The sequence below is a fragment of the Mirounga angustirostris genome, unplaced genomic scaffold, assembly GCF_029215605.1.
Source record: "Mirounga angustirostris isolate CCGP_5_RB_7025 unplaced genomic scaffold, mMirAng1.0.hap1 SCAF_14, whole genome shotgun sequence".
Taxonomy (NCBI): Eukaryota; Metazoa; Chordata; class Mammalia; order Carnivora; family Phocidae; genus Mirounga; species Mirounga angustirostris.
This window is the reverse complement of record NW_026991722.1, coordinates 8,798,192-8,822,947: the sequence shown is the minus strand read 5'-3', so window position 1 is coordinate 8,822,947 and position 24,756 is coordinate 8,798,192. Positions and strand designations below refer to the sequence as shown.

Genomic DNA, 24,756 nt, shown 5'->3' with positions numbered 1-24,756 from the left:
TTACCTGGAGTCCACGTTAAAAATACAGATTCTCATGACCCAGTCTCAAAGACTTTCATTGGGTAGGGCTGATGTTGGTCTTCAGAGTCTAAATTTACAGTGAACAGCCCAGGTAATCCTAATGCAGGTGGTCTGCAGACTAAATGCTGAGATACACTGATGCTGCAAATGCCTGAAAAGTGACCTATGGAGATGGATGAAATACATAGGAAACAGCCAAGCCTTCAGTATCTACAGTTAGACATAGAATAATGTTGACAGCTAGTTTGAGAAAAGAATTCAATTTCTTTACCTTTTTCTACTAAAACACCTGTAATGGAGCTGCCTTGAGGTATTTAAAAAACTTTAAGAATTATATGCCCAAAATTTATTTGTACAATCTCCAGACAGTAGTTTTTAAATACGCCTTTTTAAAAAAAAAATACTAGGAAGGTAATATTTTTCTCCATAAGCACATAAAACATCTCCTTGATTCTACAGTAAAGTAGAAAATGCATCCGTCGCTGACATCAAACACTAAGTAACGTAACAATTTACTTATGTTTTTATTGTGTGTCTCTCCCCTCTAGAACACAATCTCCATGAGAGCAGAAATTATTGTCTGTTTTGGTCACTGATGCATCATGATGCCTAGAATGTGCCTGGTACATTCTGGCGTATAGTTAAGGGCTCATGAGATACCCACTGAATGAATACTGACTCTACAACTTTTTGACAAAAGAATGATTTTTCAATAGGCTACGTTTGTATGATGCAAACAGTCACAAAGATTTACAAGCAAACATTACATGTAGCTTGGGAAAGGGGGTGGAGGGTTTAGCAGCGCACATCCAAGGAGCAAAGGACATAAAGTATAGGAAGCACCCGTCACAGTACTTGGCAGAGGATCATCCTCACATACCAGCTCCCCTATCCCTTTTCCCAAAGCTAGATGGTTTGCTTGAGATAATGTGCTCTGCATGCTCTACAGAGGTTTCTTCCTATTAATTCAACATGATACATAACACGATGCTAAATGAACAATAAATCTGTAACAGTCACAGATCAGAGGCAAAAATTTAAACCTCTTAGTGGATTATGAATAACGGGATGAAAAAGAGTCCCATCGTAAAGTACCTAAAAAGCTACAAACCATATATGAAGTCTTAACACCTTTAAGAACATTGCACTTTAATCACAACATTTAAAGCATTTTCTTTTCTAAGCTACTCAGAAAGAAGTCTTAGCTATTTTTCCCCTAAACATAGTGTCACTTAATAGTGACGCACACAGGCACTTAGTACATACAGAATAGTAAGCTAATGAATTAGATACTATAAAAAGAATGGACTTAATGTAAACCGTTGTTTCACTGTAGCATCACATGAGCAGCTTACCATTAAAGTTTTTGCTGGATTTGTAGGTACTATTTTTTTTTTTTTACTGATTATTTATCTTTATATACCCACACGCCTTTATACATTATTTTACTTTATGACTCCATTAAATGACTCAAATGATCACAAGAATTTGCTATGTTTGAGACTTTATTCTACCTGTTGGTTTATTCGTATTTCTCCTCCTATTGGACCAAGCATTTCCTGGACAAGAAGGATTTGTTCTGGTCTTCCTTTAATCTCTAGAGACTAATACGCTAGTTAGTAAACACACTGAGGTGAATACAGTTGACAATGTGAATGAACACAGGTACACGCAGGTCTAATCAACACACAATTGACACCAGATTTCCTAGACACGAGAGCTTACTTTCAGGAGCAACAGTTGAAAGCAATAATTTCTCAAACATTGTTAAAAGCTTATTTCAGGAAATCAATCTCCGTCTACAGTAATTCCTGCCATTGCTCTGGTCTCCTCTCAGAGTTTTAACAACTTATTTGTTTGACTGCAATTCCAGCCTCACAGGTAACTGCTCTCTAGTTCCCTGTTCCCAAACATCAGTAAGCCAAGTACCATAAATTCACAGCAGCTGCTCACATGGAAACACACAGAAAATTACTTACTCTTTTCCATATAACCTGTAGTGGTGTAGTTCAGTAACTATGCTAAAAATCTTATACTATTACTTTTGATTGTTTTTCTTTATACTACAGAGCCAGTCTATCATGGCTGTGATTTCATCCTTGAAGATGTCTGTGAGGACTACTATGTCCTCTTCACTCCACTGTCATTACCAAGTCTGGGCTTTTAGCATCCTACACCAAGATGCATACAAAAACTGACCTACATGATTTTCTTGTCTCTAATTGCTTTTCTTTTGCATCGTACATGTTGCTGCCAAAAACATTTTTATCAAGTCAACTGCTTCTCAAAAATGTCCATTACTTCTCAATTGACAACTGATAAAATCTAAAACACCATGACGTGACAGACCTCTAAAATCTGGTCTTATACTTCATCTTAGGTGCGCTAGCCACTGTGCAAGGGATTTTGAATATGAAATGTTAATACAATCCTCACAACCTTCAGGATTATTACTCTCCCACTTACAGACATAGAAACTAAAATTGAGAGGTTAAGGCCTTTCTCAAAGCCCCAGAAGTAGGCACATGGGAAATCTGGGATTAAAACATAGGTCTATCCTGGGACACCTGGATGGCTCAGTCCGTTAAACATCTGCCTTTGGCTCAGGTCATGATCCCAGCGTCCTGGGATCGAGCCCCGTGTCAGGCTCCTTGCTTAGCAGGGAGCCTGCTTCTCCCTCTCCCACTCCCCCTGCTTGTGTGCATGCTCTCTCTAACATATAAATAAATAAAATCTTTAAAAAACAAAAACAAAATAAAAACAAACAAACAAAAAAACCATAGGCCTGTCCTTTTCCAAAGCTGTATCCTGAGTATAATCCTGATTTCCTAAAAAGAAATGTATATTACACAATTCCACTTTCTTCATTGATTAAAGGAAAAGGGAACCTACATGTATTGAATACTATAAGGGACTTGACATGTGCTACATCATTCAAATCTCAAAAAAACCAACGAAAGCCACATGACAAATATTTACCAATGCAGACATCAAAACTTAAGACATGTTAAGAAACTTTCCCCATTTTACATGGCAAAAGTAGCAGGCAGAAGCAGGATTTGAAATCAGGTCTGCTTTCTGAAGCCATGCTCTTTCCAAATTTCTATGATACTTCATATTTCTCTAAACTTAAATTCTTCTTTTCTCAAATCCTTTAAGATACGCATTGGTAAACTTCCCTGGAAAAGGTCAGATAACAAATATCTTAGGCACTGTGGGGAAAACAGTCTCTGTTGAAACTCCTCAACTCCTCCAGTGGAACATGAAAACAGGCACAGACAACAGTAAACAAATGAGTGAGAATGTGTGCAGGTATATCTCCATTTACAAAAATGGGCAGTGGGCCAGATTCTGTCCACAGGCTTTGGTTTGCCAACCTCTGCTTCAGGACATCCTATTCTCATTTTCAACTCTAAGGTTTTGCTGTAATATTCTCTCTAATGTGAATACTTTCCTGGTCCTCCCTTGTATCTTTTCTATCTTAACTCATCTTGTAGGTCTCCATCTCCTTCTCTACCACATCATCTCTGGCTACTCAGACAACAACTCTCATTCTGAATTCACACAGCAGCATCAACTGTTTGACACTCAAATTTCTGTAGTTGCCTCAGGTAAACAGCATATCTCCCAAGGAGGCTCAAAGTAGGAACAATGGCTTATGCATACATGTTAGGCAGAAGATTAACATACACTGCATATCACGCATTTGATGGCTAAATCACTTAACGCATGAAGTATACAATCTTTAATTATTAAGATAACCTTAATTTACCTGAACAAAAAATAAGTATTTCTTCCTCCTACCTTGAATACTGCTTCATGTTAAGTAAATCATTTTCACTATGAGAACAGTAAAATAATAAACTGAGTAAATGCTTACTGGAATAGGAGGTAGCGTCCATCTTTCCAACTTTAACTGGAGAACCAATACTTTTCATCTCAAGACCAACTTCATTCCAAATCGGTTCCAGTTTTTTACAATGGCCACACCATGGTGCATAAAACTTGTTGGGGGAAAAAGAAAAGACAACCACTAAAATATTGTGCTATTGTGTATATCAATCTTAATTTTTAAAAACTCTCTTAGAATAAGTGATCTGATGAGTTCATTTCAGATAAAAAGTCTAAATATAATTTCTGAAGTAGTTTCATAATAAAAGGCAAAACACACACACCACAAATCTAATTAGTTTAACTCCTAGCATATACCTCAACACTGATATTACCTTAAGTTCATTTAAAATGACTACTTATTCCTATTTAAAACAGATAATTTACAATAAAAACAGCTTTGCTTCAAAGTCAGTCTATGTCATATATAAAATGAATACACATACATCACACACACACACACCTCTTAAGCGTTCATGATGAACATCAGTCTATTTCTATTACAAAAACCCCAACACAGTAGGTACCTTTGCTACTTTAAGCATAACTGCTGGTAGACAAGGGGGGTCACTAAGATGACTGGCTTGGCATAGAGACAAGTCAGGTTGATTAAACTAAAACCACAGTTCCTTTTTCTTCAGGATCACCAGAGGGCTGAGGTGGAAATAGGTTCCTCTAGTAAAATGGTGTAACAAACTGCTTGTTGTACTTTCATGAAATAAGATTCATCTATTTTTTTAACATTATATTATGGAAATATTCAAACACGCACAAAAGGAGAGAGGAAGAATTAAACAATGGACTCTCATGCTCCATCATTTGGCTTCAGCAACTGTCAACTCTGCTATTCTCATTCCATCTCTTTTGCTGCCACTCTACAACATTTTTACTGAGACAAGGTAAAAGGAATCCCAAACAACATGAGGTTTAAATACATTCTAAACTTGAAAGTGAAAAAAGGAAGTAAGATGAAAATCTGATTTTGTTCCCCATTAAGATGAATATAAGATTTTTATTGTCAAGTGATAATAACACAAATAATTTTTTGCATAACAGGAAAAAAAGAAGAGTGAATTTTGTAGTTAAATCATACCACAGTCGCCCTCAGACATAATCCATATGTCGACCTCTTCAGAATTTCAGCAAAAACAGGTTTCCCTGCCAGGAACCTTAAGGCTCTGAGGTTCATTTTAATATAATAACCTACATAACACTACGTGACAAAAACGGAATAATATACAGAAACACTAACCATATATTACCATATATGTGTGGAGGAGAATAGAAAATAATTCTTAAAACGGCAGGGGTAGTTAATTAGTACAAAAATTTACATACTCACATCTACAAGCCAAATGTCATCTTTCCGATTGTCTTTAAACCTAAAAAACAAACATGAGAAAACAAATCTCTGATTGTATGTTTGTTTCTACTTTACAATATGTGGGGCTGATAAACTGATAAATACTGGAGCATGGAACAAATTCAACAAGTTTTTATGTAAAATTTTTACTAAGTGACCTCTAAATCTTATCCATTAAACATCTTTTAAAAAGTAGAGAACTGATAATCAGAAGTACAAAATTAAAAAAAAAAAAAAATGGGGCGCCTGGGTGGCTCAGGTCCTGATCCCAGGGTGCTGGGATTGAGTTCCGCATCAGGGTCCCTGCTTGGCCGGGGAGTCTTACTTCTCCCTCTCCCTCTGCAGCTCCCCCTGCTCATGCTCTCTCTCTCTCGCTCTCTGAAATAAATAAAATCTTTAAAAAAATTAAATAAAAAAAATTAAGTGGGACTTGGTAGAAACACAGATAGAGGCCTCAGCTCCCAGCCCCTCTATTCCATTTACTCCTGTGCATTACAGTTAGCATAGCTAAACTGACACTGCTATCCTTAAAAAGGTCTGCTTCCAAGACTGGCCCTTGGTTGGTATCCGGGAACTTGAATTTCAGGAGGGTTTCCACCTTTTCCTAATAAGATAGCTCACTGTTCCAACACCGTGCAAACAAAGTGGTTTTATGATGAACATCTGCTTTCCTTCCAGGATCTGAAATTTTGGTATAGACTAGGCAGGAAGGTCCTTACATGACCATCCCCCAATAAGAATCCCTAAGCACTGAGTCTCTAATGAGCTTCCTTGGTAGAGAACATGTCAAACATGTGGTCCCAACTCCTGATGGAGGAATTAAGCACATCCTATGTGACTCTAGTAGGAGAGGACTCTTGGAACTTGTTCCTGGTTTCCTCTGGAATTTACCCACATTGGCTTTTCTCTTTGTTGGTTTTGCCGTGTGCCCCTTCACTGCAATAAATCATAACTGTGACTTCCACAATAGGCTGAGTCCTCTGAGTGCTCCTCGTCAATAACCAAGCCTGGGAGTGCTTTTGGGGACCCCCTGACACAAGAGCTTACAAAGAATTTTCCTAAAACACGGTTCTGATCATCTGATCATGTTTCTCTTATTTGACACCTTCTAGGTGCCCTTCCACCACCTACAAAAAGAAGTATAAATTGCTACATGTACTCATGTGCTGGCCCCAACTTATCCTTCCACTCAAATATAAGCATCCTATGATTCCCAATCAACTCATGGTATTTAACACAGCTAAATTCACAATGTTTATTTGACTTTCTACATTCTTTCGTGTTCACATCCTATCCAGCTAAAAGCATTTCTTACTCCATAATGCCTTCCTAAATTCCTCACAGCTAGAAACAATCTCTCCACATCATCTTTGTCCTCTTTAGGATTCTTATCAGTTTTCACACATTGTATTTACATATTATCCAACAATAATTATGCTTATTTCATCTCTTAGTACCTTGCACAGTGACCTATATTTAATCTATACTGAATGAGTGACAAAAGTTCTTTATGGGGATATTTTAGTTAAGATTCTTGAATCTACAAAGACAAAGAGAACACATGTCCAGTATCTGAGCTCTTCAGTCCAACAGCACTCACATCTGTCCAGCTGTGACACAGTCTGTCCTGAACCATGGGCAAGGATAACACCCTTAATCGATCCCCCAGGTTGGTAAACCCAAATCTTCTGCCTTTGCTCCCCTCATGTTTAATAAAAGTTCTACTGTGCATACTGTACATTACTGCTCTTGAGGCAAAGACTCAGACTCTGCACCCAGGGGCAAATGCAGGAGGTTACGATCTCCCAGTCCTTGGTGTTTAATAGCCATTTTCATCTCCGACTGATATCAGTCTTCGGGAAGGAGTTGGTATGGAAGTCCTTTATAGGGTCCCCCACAGGGACTATAGAGTCAGTAATGGTCAAATTGAAGGAAGGGGACAGATAACCTGGCAAAGTACCTGATTGGGGATGGCTGCATTGAGACCCAGGCCCGAGATGTATAGTCCAGGCTGGGGTAATCCTGTCCCCTCCCATCAGTTGATTAAGCCCATACTTCAAATGTTCATTAAAATGCTCAAGTACCCCTGTGGATTAGGGGTGATATGGAGCACGGAGAGTCTGCTGTATGCCCATGACTGGGCCAACGGATGGGTAGCTTGAGCATAAATTCCAGGACTGTTATCAGATACAGTGTTCTCAGGGAACCTGAAAAGGAAACAAATGTGGTCTTGCAGGGCCTGGAGAGTGTGGCTGGAGTCTGTGGAATGCGTGGAAATGGCTAGGCGAAACCCAAAGAAAGTGTCAACTGATATCACTGAGATCCACTGAAACACGATCGATGGCAAAAGGGGCCCAGCCTGTTGTATCTGCTGAGAATGCCCTAGCCCATGCACTTGAAGGAAACTGTTTAGGGGCAGTAGTTTTAGCCTTGACCAGGGTCTGACAAGTGGGACGGCTCTTTCATGCTGTTTCTGTGTCTTCTCACCACAGTGGCGGCCCACGTCCTGCCACCCCATTAGGACGGTATCTGAATCTCCACGGGCCATACTCCTGTGGATCCAGGAGGCAACTGATTGTGCACCTGCTTGCTCTGGTGTGGAGAACAATTCAGTTTCCACACTGAGCTAAAAGCATGATATGCTCATTGGTTATGTTTCCTTTTGCAGCATAGGGGCCACACCCAATTCTTACAAGTTAACCCACAGGGGCCATTAGTGACCAGGCCCATGGGTGGCCCTAGAGGTCTGTCTGGGTCCCCAATGGGCCAGAGGAGGCAATGCCTCCTTTGGTGTTATTCCTCAGGTGGAGGGGTACTCATGAGACCTTTTCATGGAGTTGCAAGACTCCAGATGGGCTCCTATGACTTCCATTTCCACTTCACTAGAGACCCAGAGCTGGCCCTATTCAGCAACGTGACAAAGTTCTGCATATGAGCCTACTGCCGCACTCATCCAAGGCCAGTAACTGCCTCTCAAAGGGAGTGGATCTTTCAGCCCATGACTGGTCTGTGCTGGCCTGCAGTGTTGTCATCCTGCCTCAGGCTCTGATCAGTGAACTGAAAGTTTGCTGACATGGGGTAATTCAAATGGCAGAGGTGGACCAGTGGGGCTCAGGAGAGGGGCGGCTTGGTGGCCCGCTGGAGGGCCTTCAGGGCATCCTGTGGGTTGGGGCCCCTCTCAAGAGCAGCAGCCCTTCGGTAACCTGATGGAAGGGTGCCAGCAAGATCCCCACAGGGCTGTGTGACAGCACCAGTAGCCACATAGGCCCACAATCCCTGGGCTGCTTTTTTGTTTAATTTTTTTGGGTCAAAAAAGGTCAAAAGTTTGGTAACAATCTCCTCTGGAATGGATGTTATACTGCTTCCCAGATCAGGGCCAGGAATTAGGTCCTTGTATGTTGCCTACGTTAACAGCCCAGCCACACTGTCACTTGTGAGTCTTCATCGCGTCCAGTCTTTGGTGGGCAGTGCCCCCTGGGATCCTCAGGATTTCTACTCTTCCAGAACAGCACTGTGCTCACATGACCACCCTACTACTGTACCAGTTTTGTTGTGTACAGGCAGTTAAGTAGGACAACAAGCCAAACTGAAAGTAATAACCAAGTCTTTATTCACTTACTGTGACAACATAAGCCAACAGGCAAAAAATAAAAAAGAAAAAGGGTGCCAGCTCCTCAATGTTCCATTTTTCCGAGTGGAACAGTACCAGGCGAGGGTCAGGTGGATGCAACATAGACAAAAGAATCCACCTCACTACAGAGGAGCATCCAAGGGCTTCTGCCTCTTTATGAACCCATGGGCAGGAGAAGGAAAGAGGGAAAGGGACAGGAGCAGAAAAGTCCTGAGTCCAAGCCAAGAAAAGTGCCTCTGCCAACCCGCTAGATAAGGAGGTCTCAGCAGAGATGCCTAGAAGTGCCCCAGGTGAGGCCCCCAACAAGGAGGCCTCCAAAAGAGGCAACTTGCGCATGCTAGATATGCATGTGAGCCTGGCTAGCCTAGGGGCCTTAGTCTATGATTACAACTCCCTCCAGAGACTGCAATGCACTGTGCACCAAGTCTAGTGTGGGGAGAGCAGCCTCACCGCCCAAAGCCTGCCAGGAAGCCTTGTAATTGCCTGTGGTCAGGCCTGAAAGATCACACGTAGGATTTTGGTCTGTCTGGAGCTGGACTCCTCACCTACTTACCTACTATAAGCAAGGCTTTGTGATTAACGCTATGGTACTATAAAAACAAATATAAAGTACGGTTACTAAAGTCCAGCACCTGCTCAATCATGATATACGCAAAAAAGCTAACAAATATAATGAAAAATGATAAAACAGAATATGGAACTGTTAGTAAACTCTGTTGAGTACAACCCCATTTTGTACATATATATTGCACTCAGGACAACTTCTGAAACAAAATTAGTGCCATATAAACACTGGTCATTACGGTCTCTATTATTAAAATAGATTCACTGAAACATTTAGATAACACCAGAGTTTAAAGAAGTTAAGATGCCATTTAAAATACACATATACTTACGATTCATCTAAATCTTCTACAAATCCTTTACAGAAAGCCATATCAAGTAAAAAAACTGGAAAAAAAGGAAAAAAGGACAAAATGTTTACAGTAAATGCTGACTTTACTGTTTCACACTACATGCTTAGTCATCTACAAAATGTTTTTGATGTTTTACAACCTACCATAAAATCCATCACTGATCATTCCGAGGCACAAACAATGCATAGGCATATGTAGTTCATCCTTTTACTAAATGTTCACTCTGCAGGCACCTACCTATACGACCACCGGCAAGGTTTATGTAGGCTAGTGATTCGGAAACACACAGGTTCTCTTTCAACATGTTCTTACTCTCGTCATTTTTTTCCTTTTTGCCATCCCATCTTTTTTCTTTTTTAACACAGAAATCGTTCCGTATTTCTCCAGTAGTAATGATCTCCTCCTCTGTATAAACTCCAACTGCCATTCAAAATACTGGGTTTTTTTGTTTTTGTTTTTTTCCCCCCAACTTAGTAGGTAGAAACACAACTGAGCTACATGTCTAACACTAACAGTTCTCACAGCCGGGCACGTAGGGGGAACCAAGGGGCGCTGAGCAAGTGAACACACCACAGGGAGGACCAGGGCAAGCGATGCTGGCAAGAGGAGGCTGAGAAAGGCCGCCACCTACTCTGATCACTTTTCACACTTCACAATCCGTCGACCTGATCATGACCTGTCCTCGGCCATACCCCCGGGTGGGTAAAAATTCTGCGGACGTGCCAGGAGTCGGAACCTAAAGCCAAAGCAAGGTTTGGCCACAAGCTGGGGTGGTGGAGCCTTCACCCTTTCGGTGGAGTCAGCGCTACTGAAACTTCCTGCCACACCAAGCACAGAACCAAATGGAAGACAGGCGCATCTTTTTCTGGCACTGGTCCCGGGCACAGCCGGCTGGGGGGAGGACCCAGAAGCTGGGGGGTATCTCGGAGGATCCCAGAGCCTCTCTGCACCCTGGCGGGAGAGCCCCGTCCAGGCTCGACCCCGCCCGGCAGAGGGTCCCCGCGCCCGCTCCCATCGTCCCCGCGCGGCCCTTACCTGTGGCGCAGAGCCGCAGGCCGGCGCCGCGTCTCCCAGCTGCCATGCTTGCTGCAGAAGAGCTGCAAAAGCCACGGAAAAGAACCAGACACCGGCGGCTGCTGCCTGCGCTCCTGGAAAGGGAAGCTGCCCGTGGGCGCGCGGAAGGGACGCCGGGCACGGAGCGCGGGGGCGGGGCAGACCGGCCTCCGCTACCCTCCCAGGACGCCGCCGGCCTCCGCCTCTGAGCATGCGCGCAATTGCGGCGCATGCGTGGAACTTGGGCGCTTGCGCAGTCGTGCCTACAAATTTTGGGCGCCTCCCGCTGCCTTCGGGAGCGTGGGAACCTAGCAAGTGGGTGCTTTCCTGTGGGGGCAGCGCGGGGTGCGTAGTCGGGGGGCGTTTCCGGGAAGTTAGAGACCAGATAAATTTAGAGGGGAAAGTGACATAAACTCCAACGCAGCTGGGGGTTTAATTCTGCCAGATCTTTCACTTGCTGCGCCTGTGCAGCGAGCGATCAAATTCGTGAGAAGAGGTGGGTGTTAGCGGTGTGTAGAAAGATGGAAGGCTATGGATTGATGTGTGAGCCTCCATCTATTTCCAGAATAAATTTGGACTCTTCTCTGAGCCTGTTTGCGAAATGAGATACCTGCTCCAGTAGTAAGCCCTGTTCATGCGTTTTTGCCAACTAAAGGAGTCCCATCTTAAAAACTTCCTCTTGGAACCCGAAAAATTGAAGTTGATCCTAAGATACAAGTTTTTGATGCTCGTTCCTATTTTCTGATTCCTTTGGTAAGAGTAAAATACTGTAAAATATTTGCTGCTATCTTCACCTACACAACAAACGATATTTATAAAAGCGATGTATTTTTATATGGTGACTCCTGCAGGCGCTACATCTGATTTAGATGACATTTTTATAGAACCTAAAATATCAGAAGATTTATATTAAATCAATATTGAACATGTGTTATGAGAACAGAAATGGATTATGATGTCAGCCAGGTCACCTTACGTTCAAATTTCCAACGGTCAGAGATCTCAGAAAATTCTATTCCTGACGACTGGAAGATTGGATTACGATCTGATTGAGAGCAAGCCCTAGATTTCACCCATTTCATGCACACAGCGTAGTATCCATTGTGGGCCTTCAGCAGATTCAAAGATTTTTTAATTGTGTGTCTAGTTTGAGTTTAACATACGTAAATACTTAATTCTCCTACAGGTTACCAAAGTAGGAATTACATAGATCCTGGGGCTCAGAAAAAGTAATTTACTTAATAGCTCCAAATGATGGAGTTGCCACTTGAAACAAAGTTTCAGACTCCAGAGCTGTTCTTTTCCTAACCCAAGGCTGCCTCACGGATCTCTTTTTGCTCTCGAATCCTCTCCCTCCCTGTTCCTCCCCCTTTCAGTCATCCTATTTTGGCAAATGTTACAAATGTATTTTTTTCTTTTTTTCATTTTTTAAAATTTTATTATGTTAATCACCATATATTACCTCATTAGTTTTTGATGTAGTGTTCCATGATTCACTGTTTGCGTATATCACCCAGAGCTCCATGCAGAATGTGCCCTCCTCAATACCCATCACCAGGCTAACCCATCCCCCCACCCCCCTCCCCTCTAGAACCCTCAGTTTGTTTCTCAGAGTCCATCATCTCTCATGGTTCCTCTCCCCCACCGATTTTCCCCCCTTCATTACTCCCTTCCTACTATCTTCTTCTTTTTTTTTTTTTTAACATATAATGTATTATTTGTTCCAGAGATACAGGTCTGTGGTATTTGACCAGCCAATTATCCTTGGAGTTACGCTGGGTTCTTTCCAACTTAAAGGTACTTACTGTATGATTTTATATGCATAAGCTTAAAATTGGGGAAATTAATAGTGTTAGAAGGCAGGGGTATAGGCAATTTTTTTTTCTTGATCTGAGCCCTACTATACAGATCGCTTCACTTTGTGAAAATGCACTGAGCTCTGCCCTTAAGTTTGTGTACTTTCTGTATTTATACTCTAACAATGAAAGTTTAAGAGTAAATAAAGCTATGAAGGCTTTTTTTTAATGGAAAGGTGATCATTATATGGTGTTAAAAAGTGCTTCTCAAATTGTACTAAGCATCATTTACCTGGAGAACTTGATAAAACAGTTTCTGAATACTCCTTTCAGAATCTGACCAGTAGGTCTGGATTTGCATTTCTCACAAGTTCCCAGGTGATGCTGTTGCTCTGGCCTGCAGATCTCATTTAGTGTTGAAGGAAAATAAATCCAGAAAATACCATTCATTTTTAGATTTCTTTGTGTAAAATACATAAGGTGAAAAAAAATCTAGAAATAAAAATCAAGGTTTTTTTAATAGTTTTTTCTTGATGATGTATAATGGTTTTATCGTTAGTGTTAAATGATACTTTTTTTAAATGTCTCAGTTTTAATTTAAAATTTGGTAAATATTATTAGATATAGCCCACATTAAAGAAAGGTCTTTGGAATTCTTAATGTATTTTTAAGAGTGTAGAGAGGTCCTGAGAACACAAGCTTGAGAACAAAGTGGACATTCATAGAACTCTGCATTAAACAAGCAGGGAATGCATACTGTAACATACATTGAAGAAAATTATAGACCTAGCATATCATAAAGTAAGTTTCAACAGATTGAAAAAATGTGGTATTATCAGTGTTTTTGGTTTTTAAAGATTTTATTTATTTATTTGTTAGAGAAAGAGAGCACAAGCAGGGGGAGTGGGAGAGGGAGAAGCAGGCTCCCTGCTGAACAAGGAACCCGATGTGAGACTGGATCCCAGGACCCTAGGATCTTTTTTAAATTTTTTTTATTTTTAAAGATTTTATTTATTTATGACAGAGAGAGAGACAGCGAGAGAGGGAACACAAGCAGGGGGAGTGGGAGAGGGAGAAGGAGGCTTCCCGCTGAGCAGAGAGCCCGATGCGGGGCTCGATCCCAGGGCCCTCGGACCATCACCTGAGCCGAAGGCAGATACTAAACAACTGAGCCACCCAGGCGCCCATCAGTGTGTTTTCTGACCACAACACAATAAGATTATAAATCTATAAAAGATAAAAATATCCCCTAAATCTGGAAATTTAAAAACACTTTTAAATAACATCTTTGTAAAAACTAATAGGAATTAAAATATGCTTAAAAGTAAACCAAAAAATGTCTATTAAAATTGTAGGATGCTGCAAAATTGGTGCAGAGAAATTTATAGATGTAAATATCTTTTTATTTTAGAATAAAAAAAATGAAAGTTAACTATTCTCCTTGAGAAGTAGATGAAAAGATTTTAGAAAAAGGATGGCACAAAAGATACACAGGGATGTTAGTTTTCTTTTATTTGCCAGAAACTGTGCATTGAGAACATAGCATTGAACAAAATGGACCCTCATTCAGTTCACTTCCTAGTGGGTTGTAAGAATTCCCACTTATGAGGCTTATATATTGAGTTAGGCAGTATTCTAAATGCTTTATATGTTATCTCATTCAGAGAGGAAAAAAAAAGTTACAATAGACTCAAAAGAAGTCCCAAAGTGTGTTTTTGAAGCAAGCAATAAAATGGACAAATCTCTTGTTTTAGTGAATCCAGAAAGAGAGAGCACATGAGAAAGAATGAGAAAATGAGAAAGCACCTCAAGCATCCAGAAATCAGGGCCACCTTCCTAGAGGCAGGCTGAATCATCCTTCAAGCCCAGAGAAGGGGAAGCCAACTCAAGGAGAACCAGTTCAGGTAAGAGAACTTCTGTACCCATCTCATATTCCCTCTCTATATACCGACCCTTAAAGCACAAAGCCCCAGTTCACTCACTGGGAAAGGCAAAAAGGAGAGAAGGTGAATCAAGACCCCGACTCCCACTGCAAGTTTGCAGCCTAAAACAGTCTCAGGAGGAGAAGGGGAAAATTTTTTGAGGGTAAATCTAGTTCTGAATTTTGTTAATACTAGGACTGAGTATGCAAATAATTGAATTGTGTTTTTTACTTAATTAGATCTTTTATCCAGATGGGTTTGTTAGAATTTTCATCTAGGCACAGGGGAAGAATACCCACACTGAGAAATGTATGAAGGGATGATGGGAAGACAATCAGTTATTTTGATTGTGTTGCCATTATTTTTTTTTTTCAGTGTAATTGCATTAACATTAGGACCAAAATAGGGACTTAGATATAGACAGCAGAGGTTAAAGAGATAAGCAACTTTAATACAATACAGACAAAAAAATTAAACAAAATCAAGTTATAAACAAAAAGTTACAAGAAAAAAGTTAAAAATATTTATAATTTACCAAGATCAATTCAAGAACTAGAAGGAGGGGTGCCGGGGTGGCTCAGTCAGTTAAGCATCTGCCTTCAGCTCCGGTCATGATCCCAGGGTCCTGGAATTGGGTCCCGCATTGGGCTCCCTGCTCTGTGGGGAGCCTGCTTCTCCCTCTCCCTCTGCCTGCCACTCCCGCTGCTTGTGTGTGTGCCTTCTCTCCGCATCAAATAAATAAATAAAATTCTTAAAAAAAAAAATAAACTAGAAGGATAACAGGATAACCACGAAAGAAATCGAATAGGATAACCACGAAAGAAATCGAATCAAGAAAGATTAAAAGTGTTATAAAGAAAAGGTGCTAGCTTTTTTTTATTTAGAGAATACTTTATTAGTTTTTGTAATCAAACCCATGTAGATAAGACCTTACATATTTAATACAGTGCATTACCCCTGTACAAATGGAAAAAATTATGTTTAACATTTCCAGACCAATATGGCTATTAATTTCTGTACAATGCCAACCCAACACGGTACAACTGGGATACTTTTTCCAAAGTTGACAGCACAGCTAAAGTTTCCAAAAATTCAAATTATTTATATATATATGTATATGTATGTATATATATATATATTTATTTATATAAAAAGACCAATAGCAGTATGTTATGCATCAATAGCAGCAACAGCTTTTCCAGGTTCTACAGTCATCTGAACAAAATTATAGAGACATCCAGCACACTCCATTAATAAAAAAGGGGGGGGGGGAAGGTAAAAAAAACAAAACCCCAGGAAACAGCAAAGTTCTGTTACTGTTGTGGTACCTGGCACCATTTTTTTATTAGCTTCTCAATCATCATCTGGAAAGAAGACATTCTAGAATAACGTCATTAAAAACAGCTCTGATAAAGCACGGTCACTATTACGTATCATAAAGCAGGTACAAGATATTTTACATTCACAGAGGTATGATACAGTACTGTCCTACATCTATAATATTAGAAGATACAATTAAAAAGGCATTATTTGAGACTTGATTCTACTTTTCCAGCAGAGGGCCCAAAAGATGGTATGACATAGCTCTGGTAAAGAAATGAAAAGGTGCTAACTTTTATGAAAAAAAATCTGTTACCAGCTCTTCCAGAGAATTAAAAAAAAAAAATAGGAAACACTCCTCAATTTGTTCAATAAAGCTAGTTTAAACTTGTTTTCAAAAGCAGAGGAAGCATTTGTGAGAAAGTAATTATACAGGTCAATTCATTCATGAACAAAAATGCATAAATATTCCAAATAAAATGTTATCAAACCAGATCTAGCAATGTACCAAAAAGGATTAAATTAGGTTTTCTCCCTCTAGAAAAACCAATTGTGGATTAACCCTAGGGGGAAAACTTCATGTCAGTTTTCCACAATACCAGATAAAAAGATGAAATTTATGTAACATTTAAATAAATGCAGCAGAATAATTTGAATTTGTTACATATCAACCTTTAATCATAATAGTAAACCAGGACTAGATGAACAATTCCTCAACATAATGTTCTCTTCAGGTTAATTTCTAGCAGTCCTGGAATTAGCCTGAGCTGTTTTGCTCTAAAAGTTTCCGTCTGGCACTAACCTCTGTTTGCAGTACCTGAAACATGCCTACTAATAATGTTGCTTTTGTAACCTTGGACCCAAGGAGTTTTATGGTGATTTTTAACAGCCTGTCAGCATTGTTTATTGGTAAGAGTGAGATTGATGATTTGCATCTGGTCTTTGTGAGAGCCCCCGCCCAGAGAGAGCACTGCTGTTGAGGCTGATTTTGTACCAGGAATTTGCATATGTATCCAGCAAAATATTAGAAAACCCAGTGAGACTCCTGGGCTCTCTTTTTCCAAGGTGTCTTATGCATGTGTAGGGGGTTCCTTATCGGAGAGAGAAAGTGCTTACAACCATGACTATTATAGAAAGTAGAAGACAGAAGCTTACACCAGGTCTGTGTGGACCCTTGCTGTAAGGCGGCCTTTGGCAGTGATCCAGATTCGCACTTGAACATTGTTGTTGTATCCATTTCCTCTAATGAGTAATAGATTTGTAAGTTTGTTTGTTTTTTTTTTAAAGATTTTATTTATTTATTTAAGAGAGAGAATGAGATAGAGAGAGAGCATGAGAAGCGGGAGGGTCAGAAGGAGAAGCAGACTCCCTGCTGAGCAGGGAGCCCAATGAGGGACTCCATCCCGGGACTCCAGGATCATGACCTGAGCCGAAGGCAGTCGCTTAACCAACTGAGCCACCCAGGCGCCCCAAGATTTGTAAGTATTGTTATTTGGGGTCAAACATCCTTCTTAAATGAACCCCATTTTAGTACAGTTGGTATTAGAGGTGGGATTGCTTAGAAGACTTCTGACTCATTCTTTGCTAAAAATATGGCTCAGGCATTATTTAGAAAGAAAAAGGATTCTGATAAAGAGGATGGAAAGAAAGCATTGATGCAAAGGTGGTTGTCCAGCTACTCTTGGTTCAAAGTAGCACAAGCTTTGAAATCAGTTACTTGTTGGTAGTAAGACTTTCCATGACAGAAATGACAACCTGAATTCCAGGAGCTAGCAAAATTAAGAGGACAAGTGCAAACTGATGGCAGGTTGGCTAAATCAGTTCCTAGTTGCTGTTTTCAGCGTGAGTTAAAGAGAAAGTCCAGAATCTCCTTAGGTTGAGCTTCATCCTCTCTTGCTAGCAAATGGAGCTCCAACCAAAGGAACACGGGCACTGTAACTTCTGATGGGTTGGCTAAGCCTATGAAACCCACTACAACTAAGAAGGTAATTCAAGGAGGGCAGTTGATGATGGAGGAAAGCAATGAAGTAAGGGATTATTCAGTAACACAGTGGAGGCCTTTTATAGACTGTCAGACTGTCATAAGCATTGTCCTGATGACCTTTGTTGAAATGGTTCCTGAGAGTTTTAGATCAAGTAGCAGTGTCTCTGGTTCTGAGTACTGTTGAGTGGAGAGGATTGTTTGCACTCATCCTGGATCCTCCTTTGGCTGCTATCTTCCTAGGGATAGTTCAAGGAAAAGTCTTTGCTGATTCGAATGGATTAAGGCAGGGAACTACTAGAGAACGCTTAGTCCTCTGCTCCTCTCTTGTCATATAAATGTTGGTGTCTACTCAAGCTGTGATGTGGACTGTGCTGGACAGGCTATAGGATAATGAAATCAGCCCCGCAGGGGATACCCCTCACTCAGATTATGATAAAAGGAGCCCTATCACCATGGACACCATATGTGATACTGCTCTTAGACCTCAGAGGATGTAAAAGAGGCAGTTTTTGGATTTCTTGTCCCAGCTTCCTCCAGTGAGACTTCAGGTTAATACAAAGGTTAAAATTTTACAAAAGAAAAGAAATCAAGACAAGAAAAGGCCAAGAATAAAGAGCTTCTACAACTCAACACCAAAAAACCCCACAAATAATCCAATTAAAAAACAAGCAGAAGACATCCAGAGAGGCAGCCGTGTTTTATTGGCTTCTTATGAAAGTCTATCCAGATTTCAGTGGGCACTCCACTAGTGTTCCCCCTCCCCCTTTTTAAAGATTTTATTTATTTATTTGAGAGAGAGAGAGAGCGAGAGAGAGCAAGCATGAGTAGGGAGAGGGGCAAAGGGAGAGGGAGAAGCAGACTCCCCACTGAGTAGGGAGCCTGATGTGGGACTCAGGACATAAACAGATATTTCTCCAAAGAAGACATACAGATGGTCAACAGACATACGAAAAGATGCTCAACATCATTCATCATGGAAATGCAAATCCAATCTGTAAGATACACCTGTCAGAATGGCTCAAATCAAAAACACAAGAAACAAGTGTTGGTGAAGAAAAAGAAACTCTTGTGCAGTTCTCTGTAGTTGACCTGGTGAATGCCTTTTCTTTAATATTATTTGCTAGGGAACGACAGCAAAGAGACCTAGCAAAGAGACCTGAGAGCTCTCTTTTTTCCTCCATGTATGAACACAGAAAGAAGGGAGCTATCTGTAAGGCGGGAAGAACCCAACCATGCTGTCACCCTGATCTCAGACTTCCAAGCCTCCAGAACTATGAGAAATTAATGTCTGTTGTTTGAGCCATTCAGTCTATGGTATTTTGTTATAGCAGCCTGAGCTGACCCATGTAGGTGCTAATGCTGAAATGATACTTGAAATGTCAGCCACCTGCCTTCATGCAGACTCAAGTCTTTGGCAAAAGCCCATAATCATAGTTAACAGTGAGCATTTATCTGATACTGCTCTCTGGTATATTTCTTTGAAAGACCATTATTAGCTAGTTGTTGGGCATTTACTAAGACAGCCCCGTTAACTGAAGGACACAACATTGTATCAACTCAATTACCCATCATCTGATGGGTAAGGTCAAAAAGCATCCCAACAAGGAGAGATATGTGAAAAGAAGTTCCATCATAAAATGAAAATATTATAGAGGCATTCTGCCATGGAGCATAGTGAGACTCAACATATTCATGAGCAAGTAGCCTCCTTTCCACTAGGGCCTCATAAAAAGCTATCTGAAGACTTGCCTGTTGTTAGTACTGATGTGTCTCAACTTTGCCCCAATTTCCCCAGGATGTAAAGGAACTGACCTGGTTCGCAGATGGCAGTTCCAGAAGGTGTCATGGCTCCATGGGGAAAGCAGCTGTTCTGTGCCCAGCAAATAGTAAGCTCTTCATGGAAGGAAGCAAAAGCAAGTTAGCAGCCCAGTGGGCTGAATTACAGGCCCTGTTCCTCACAGTAAGGAAGCTGCCAGGAACAAATAAAATTCCTATAATTGGGTGCATACTGACACTTGGACTGTTGCTTATGGACTTACAATTTGGTCTGGCTAGTGGACCATAGGTAACTGGATGATACCACTCTGTGGAAATCACTGTGGCAATTCTGAGTGCAAATCAAAGTAGAACCAAGTCATGCTCACCAAAGAAGTCCTAGTTTCCCTCCGTGACTGGAATCAAATTGATGCTTGCTTCAGTTCTATCTCTTGAAGTGGCTAAGTGGGGCCATGTAAGGACATGCTGAAATCCCAGCCATGAAATGATAGGCTGAATGGTGACACATACCACCGGGCTCAGCAGAAACTCTAGTCTTTTTTGCTGCTCACAACAGGAAAGGCAACATTTGTAGCTGTTTCTGGGAAGTATTCCTAAGAGAGAAGGGCCCACACATAGCATGTTTTCCCTATTCCTCCAAGAGGCCTGGAATGGAATGTACGGGCATGATACACATTCTTGATTTGGCTCTCTATACTCAGTAACTGAAGCACTGCTGCTACCCGAGGACCGAATGAGAGAAACAAAACTACTGGCCAGTTTGGTCCTCCCAGTTACAGTTTTCAGATCAACATAGAGCTTTCCACCCGTTGCCCCGACGGTATGTTGCAGCTGTGCTACTTGTGTTTCCCCCGAAGCCTTAGGTGCAGCCGGTGTGGCCTGGAGCAGGCAGACCAACCTAGCCTCTTGTCTGCTGCCTTGAGCAGCCTCATTCATTTACATCAAAGGGCCCTAAAAACATGAGCAACTTCTGTGGGCTTTACTATGCTCAAAGAGTTGGGAAATACTAGGATACATAATAAGGATCAATAACTTAGATCAAACATTATTGTTTTCTTTTAAAGATATATTTATTTATGAGAGAGAAAGAGAGAGAGACAGAGGCAGAGAGAGAGGGAGAGAGAAACTCAAGCAAACTCCATGCCAAATGCAGAGCCCGATGTGGGGCTTGATCTCACTGCCCTGAGATCACAACCTGAGCTGAAACCAGGAGTCAGATGCTTAACCAACTGTGCCACCCCGGTGTCCCTGTATCCAACATTCTTGTTAAGGGTAAAAAAAAAAAAAAATGGAAGAATTTCCTTTGATATTAGGAATCAGATGAGAAATTTATTATTACCACACCTATTAAATATTGCACTGAAAATCCTAGCTTGGGTAGTAAAATGAAGAAGAAAAAGGGATAGTAGAAGGATGGGAAGAAAAGGAAACCATCATTAAGCATAGATAAGACTATTTATATTGAAAAATTAAAAAAAAAAACTGATGTAAGTTATTAGCATTATTAAAGGTTTACCAGAGTGGGTAGGTATAGCATCATTATACAAAATGCAATTGCATTTCTTTAAAAGAACAATAAAAAGAAAACATATGCTTTATTTTTTTTAAATATTTATTTATTTGAGAGAGAGAGAGCAGGGGGAGCGGCAGGCAGAGGGAGAGGGAGAAGCACACTCCCCACTGAGCAGGGAGCCCGATGCAGGACTCGATCCCAGGACCCTGGGATCATGACCTGAGCTGAAGGCAGACGTTTAATCGACTGAACCACCCAGGTGCCCCATACTTTATTTTATCTTTTTTTTTAAAGATTTTATTAATTTGTTAGAACATGTGCGTGAGCAGGTGGAGGGGTATGGGGGAGGGAAAGGGTGAGAATCTCAAGCCCTCTCCACATAGAGCACAGAGCTTGACGCGGGGCTTGATCTCATGACCCTGAGATCACTACCTAAGCCAAAACCAACAGTCGGACGCTTAATCTACTGAGCCACCCAGGTGCTCCAGAGAAAAGATAAACTTTAAGAACAGGTCATTAGTATTATTAACAAAAATATGTTCCCTTCTAATAAACTAAGGATATGTGACAACCATATGAATTGTGAACATTACTTAATTAAACTGAAAAAGACACCAGTAAATGGAGAGAGAAAACACTGTTAATAGGTAGAAAACTCAGTATCACCCTGATATCTCATCTCCTACATTGCTTATAGACTCAGTGACATGTCATTAAATATCATAAGAAGTTTGACATGCTGATAAAAGTTCATATAGAAGAGCAAAAACCCAAGTATATCCAAGCATTCATACAGAAAAAGAATAATATGAGAAACTTATTCTGCTAGACATCAAAGACTTAAAGCCATGATAATGAGGATGATATGGTATTGGCTCAGGGATAGGCATATTGACCAGTGGACTCAAATAGGCATCTCAGAGGCAGACTCTGGTATGAATGAAAACTTGACATGTGACAGAGGTCACAGTGGAGAAAACAACATATCGCACTGAGACAATGTAATATCCACAAAGACAAAGCAATTGACTTGTATCTAAATCTTACACCATTGACAAATATCAATTCCAGTGAGAAAGAAGACAAATGAATAAGCAAGATATTAAAATCTCTAGAACTAAATATATGGGACTATCTTTAATACTTTGGTGTAGAAGAAAATTAACACAAAAATTACTGGTCAAAAGGAAAGGGTTTATTTGTTGAAAAATAACATAGAGAGCTGGATCTGTTATGTGCAACATACATAACTAAAAAAGGATTAATATTTTAAAAACTAGAAAAAATATAAAGCACATAACATAACAATGAGCAAAACATAATGAACAGGCATTTAACAGAAGAGGAAACGCAAATATTAAACAATATATGAAGATGCTGTACTTCATTAAAGTGTGTGAAATACAAAATAAGGCCTCATTGATATACCATTTGACTTTCATTTTGTATGTGGTTGTGGAACATTGGGAATTATCAGACACTGTTGATCTGAGTAAAATTTATATTTATGAATGTCATCATCCACCTAAGTTTTTCTTGGACGTTTTAATACTAAATATAAATGTGGGATTTCATCTAAATTAATTCCTTGAATTACATATTTCAGATTAGATTCCAAGCTACCATTATAATAGGTTGGATTTTCTTACCCATTACAAATACAGAAATACAAAAAATATTAATGCTCAGTTTTCTTTTTCATAAATGTATCTGTATTTACTTCTAAGTTTCCCTTAGGTTAAAAGATGCTAACCTAATTATGGAAGTCAGTTAATTAGGTTATTCACCTTTAGAGAGTTAGCCCCAGGGAATAACTTAGAGCTTGTCTATGACCCTGAAGAAACACTTGAATCTTATTTTTAATTATTATGCCAATTTTTTTCATAATTTTTAGCACCGGAGTTATTCAAGTGATAATTCTATCTTCTTATAGAAGTCTGCAGCTCCACCTAGGATAAGCAGCTGATTTCAAACATTTATATCTGTAAATATCTTTTCTCCTGAATTTAAAGACTTTAAAACATTAATGCAATCTTACATTCATTCGTATTCTTAAAAGCATTCAAATATTACTGATTTTAATGATAGCAGATTGATTATGGATGTTCTGTATCTTTATCTGACTTGATGTTACACATATGAGGCCATTCCTGAGTCAGAAAATGTCTTCTAAATGATGTATCTAATACTTAACTAGAATCTGTGTCATTCATCCATATGTAAATGTGCCAACAACGCTAAAAGGACTGACTAATAAGATCCAGTAGGAATATATTCCGATCTCCTGATCCTCTTTGGTGTAGTTAAGGTAATATTTATCTTTGTGTGTAAGGACTCAGGACTTTAATATATTTAATGTATTTTAACTAACTGTAATCACTATTCTATGTTTGATGCTCATATTGTCACAAACCTCTATAATTTGGTTCCTGTGTCTTTTTGATCTGATTTCACTAAACTTGGAATGAAGCCTTGTCTTCTGATAAAGAAGTTCTATATCTATTATACCATCCTTCCCCAGACATGGTATCAGTTATCCTTCCAAAAAACCCTGGTGCCTTTTCACAGAAAATCAATTTTAGAAACTATAGTTTGGGTTTCCCATTTACATATTAGTTTGTTCCCACCTGAGATTCTGTTAACGCTAGGCCAGTTCAGTGGGCAGAGGGAAAAACAATCTTACTAATAATTACATATGTATTACATAGGTACAGTTGACCCTTGAACAGCATGGGTTTGAACTGCACAGTTTCACTTATACAGGGATTTTTTTTTTTTTTTTTTTTTTTAGTAAATGCAGTACAGTACTGTAAATGTGTTTTCCTTATAATTTTCTTAATAACATTTTCTTTTTTCTAGTTTACTTTATTGTAAAAATATAGAATGTAATACAACACACAAAATGTGTGTTAACCAGCTATTTATATATGGGGAAGGCTTTTGGTCAACAGGTTATTAATAGTTGAATTTTTGGAGTCAAAAGTTATATGCAGATTTTTGACTGCATGGGGGTCGGTGCCCCTAACTCTTGCATTGTTGAAGGGCCAGTGGTATGTGGAAATATACATCTGTCGTGTAATATGCTACATGGTAAGGTCAATTCAGGCATATATATCCATTGTCGAATTCATTTGGAGGGAAGCTCTTCAAACAGACAATTGTTCTTAAGGTTCTGAAATTTCTGAACACCATTTCCACATCAGTAGAAGTTCAGAAAATTACATGAATCAGTGTAGTCCATTCTCTTTTCGGAGGAAACAGTTTTTTAAAAATAAATCTGTGATTATATCTCACCCAAGGAGAATTTATTGTTTTCCAGATTTAAATTTTAGTGTCTACTAAATATTTCCTGCTATTTTTCTTTCAAACAATTTTTCAATCCTCTGACTTCAGTATTTTATTACTCTGAGGAACTTTCTCCATTATGATACATATTCATTTTCTCAACTGTTAAATTTCAGAGAGTGGAAGAGTTGATTTCAATAAAATATACTGCTTCAGGGGAGGAATCTTGAATCTTTTTTATGTGGGCCAGATAGAGTTTACTGGACTACCAGGCTTCTGTGTGA

The 24,756-nt window shown here is 39.8% G+C and overlaps 2 protein-coding genes across 5 annotated transcripts in view; one reads left to right on the top strand and one right to left on the bottom strand.

Moving 5' to 3' along the window:
• The window catches only part of TMX3 (thioredoxin related transmembrane protein 3), a 59,437-nt gene extending 48,354 nt beyond the window's left edge, over positions 1-11,083 (bottom strand). For 2 of the 4 annotated variants that reach the window (XR_006792908.3, XM_054510269.2), the window contains exons 1-4: positions 10,859-11,083; positions 9,803-9,857; positions 5,255-5,294; positions 3,902-4,025 (exon numbers count right to left, since the gene is read on the bottom strand). Coding sequence is in view for 2 of the 4 variants with exons in the window: in XM_054510269.2 (XP_054366244.1) it covers positions 3,902-4,025; positions 5,255-5,294; positions 9,803-9,857; positions 10,859-10,904 (265 nt within the window). In the remaining 2 variants the exon portion in view is untranslated. Of the gene's footprint in view, positions 1-3,901; positions 4,026-5,254; positions 5,295-9,802; positions 9,858-10,858 lie in introns of those variants that run through there. The other 2 variants (XM_045886573.2, XM_045886574.3) reach the window with 2 other exon arrangements.
• Positions 11,084-11,146: 63 nt separating this feature from the next.
• CCDC102B (coiled-coil domain containing 102B) overlaps positions 11,147-24,756 on the top strand; it is a 198,220-nt gene continuing 184,610 nt past the window's right edge. Inside the window, exons 1-3 of the mRNA XM_054510268.2 lie at positions 11,147-11,629; positions 12,604-12,673; positions 14,427-14,576. The gene's annotated coding sequence lies outside the window, so the exon portion shown is untranslated. The remainder of the gene's footprint in view (positions 11,630-12,603; positions 12,674-14,426; positions 14,577-24,756) is intronic.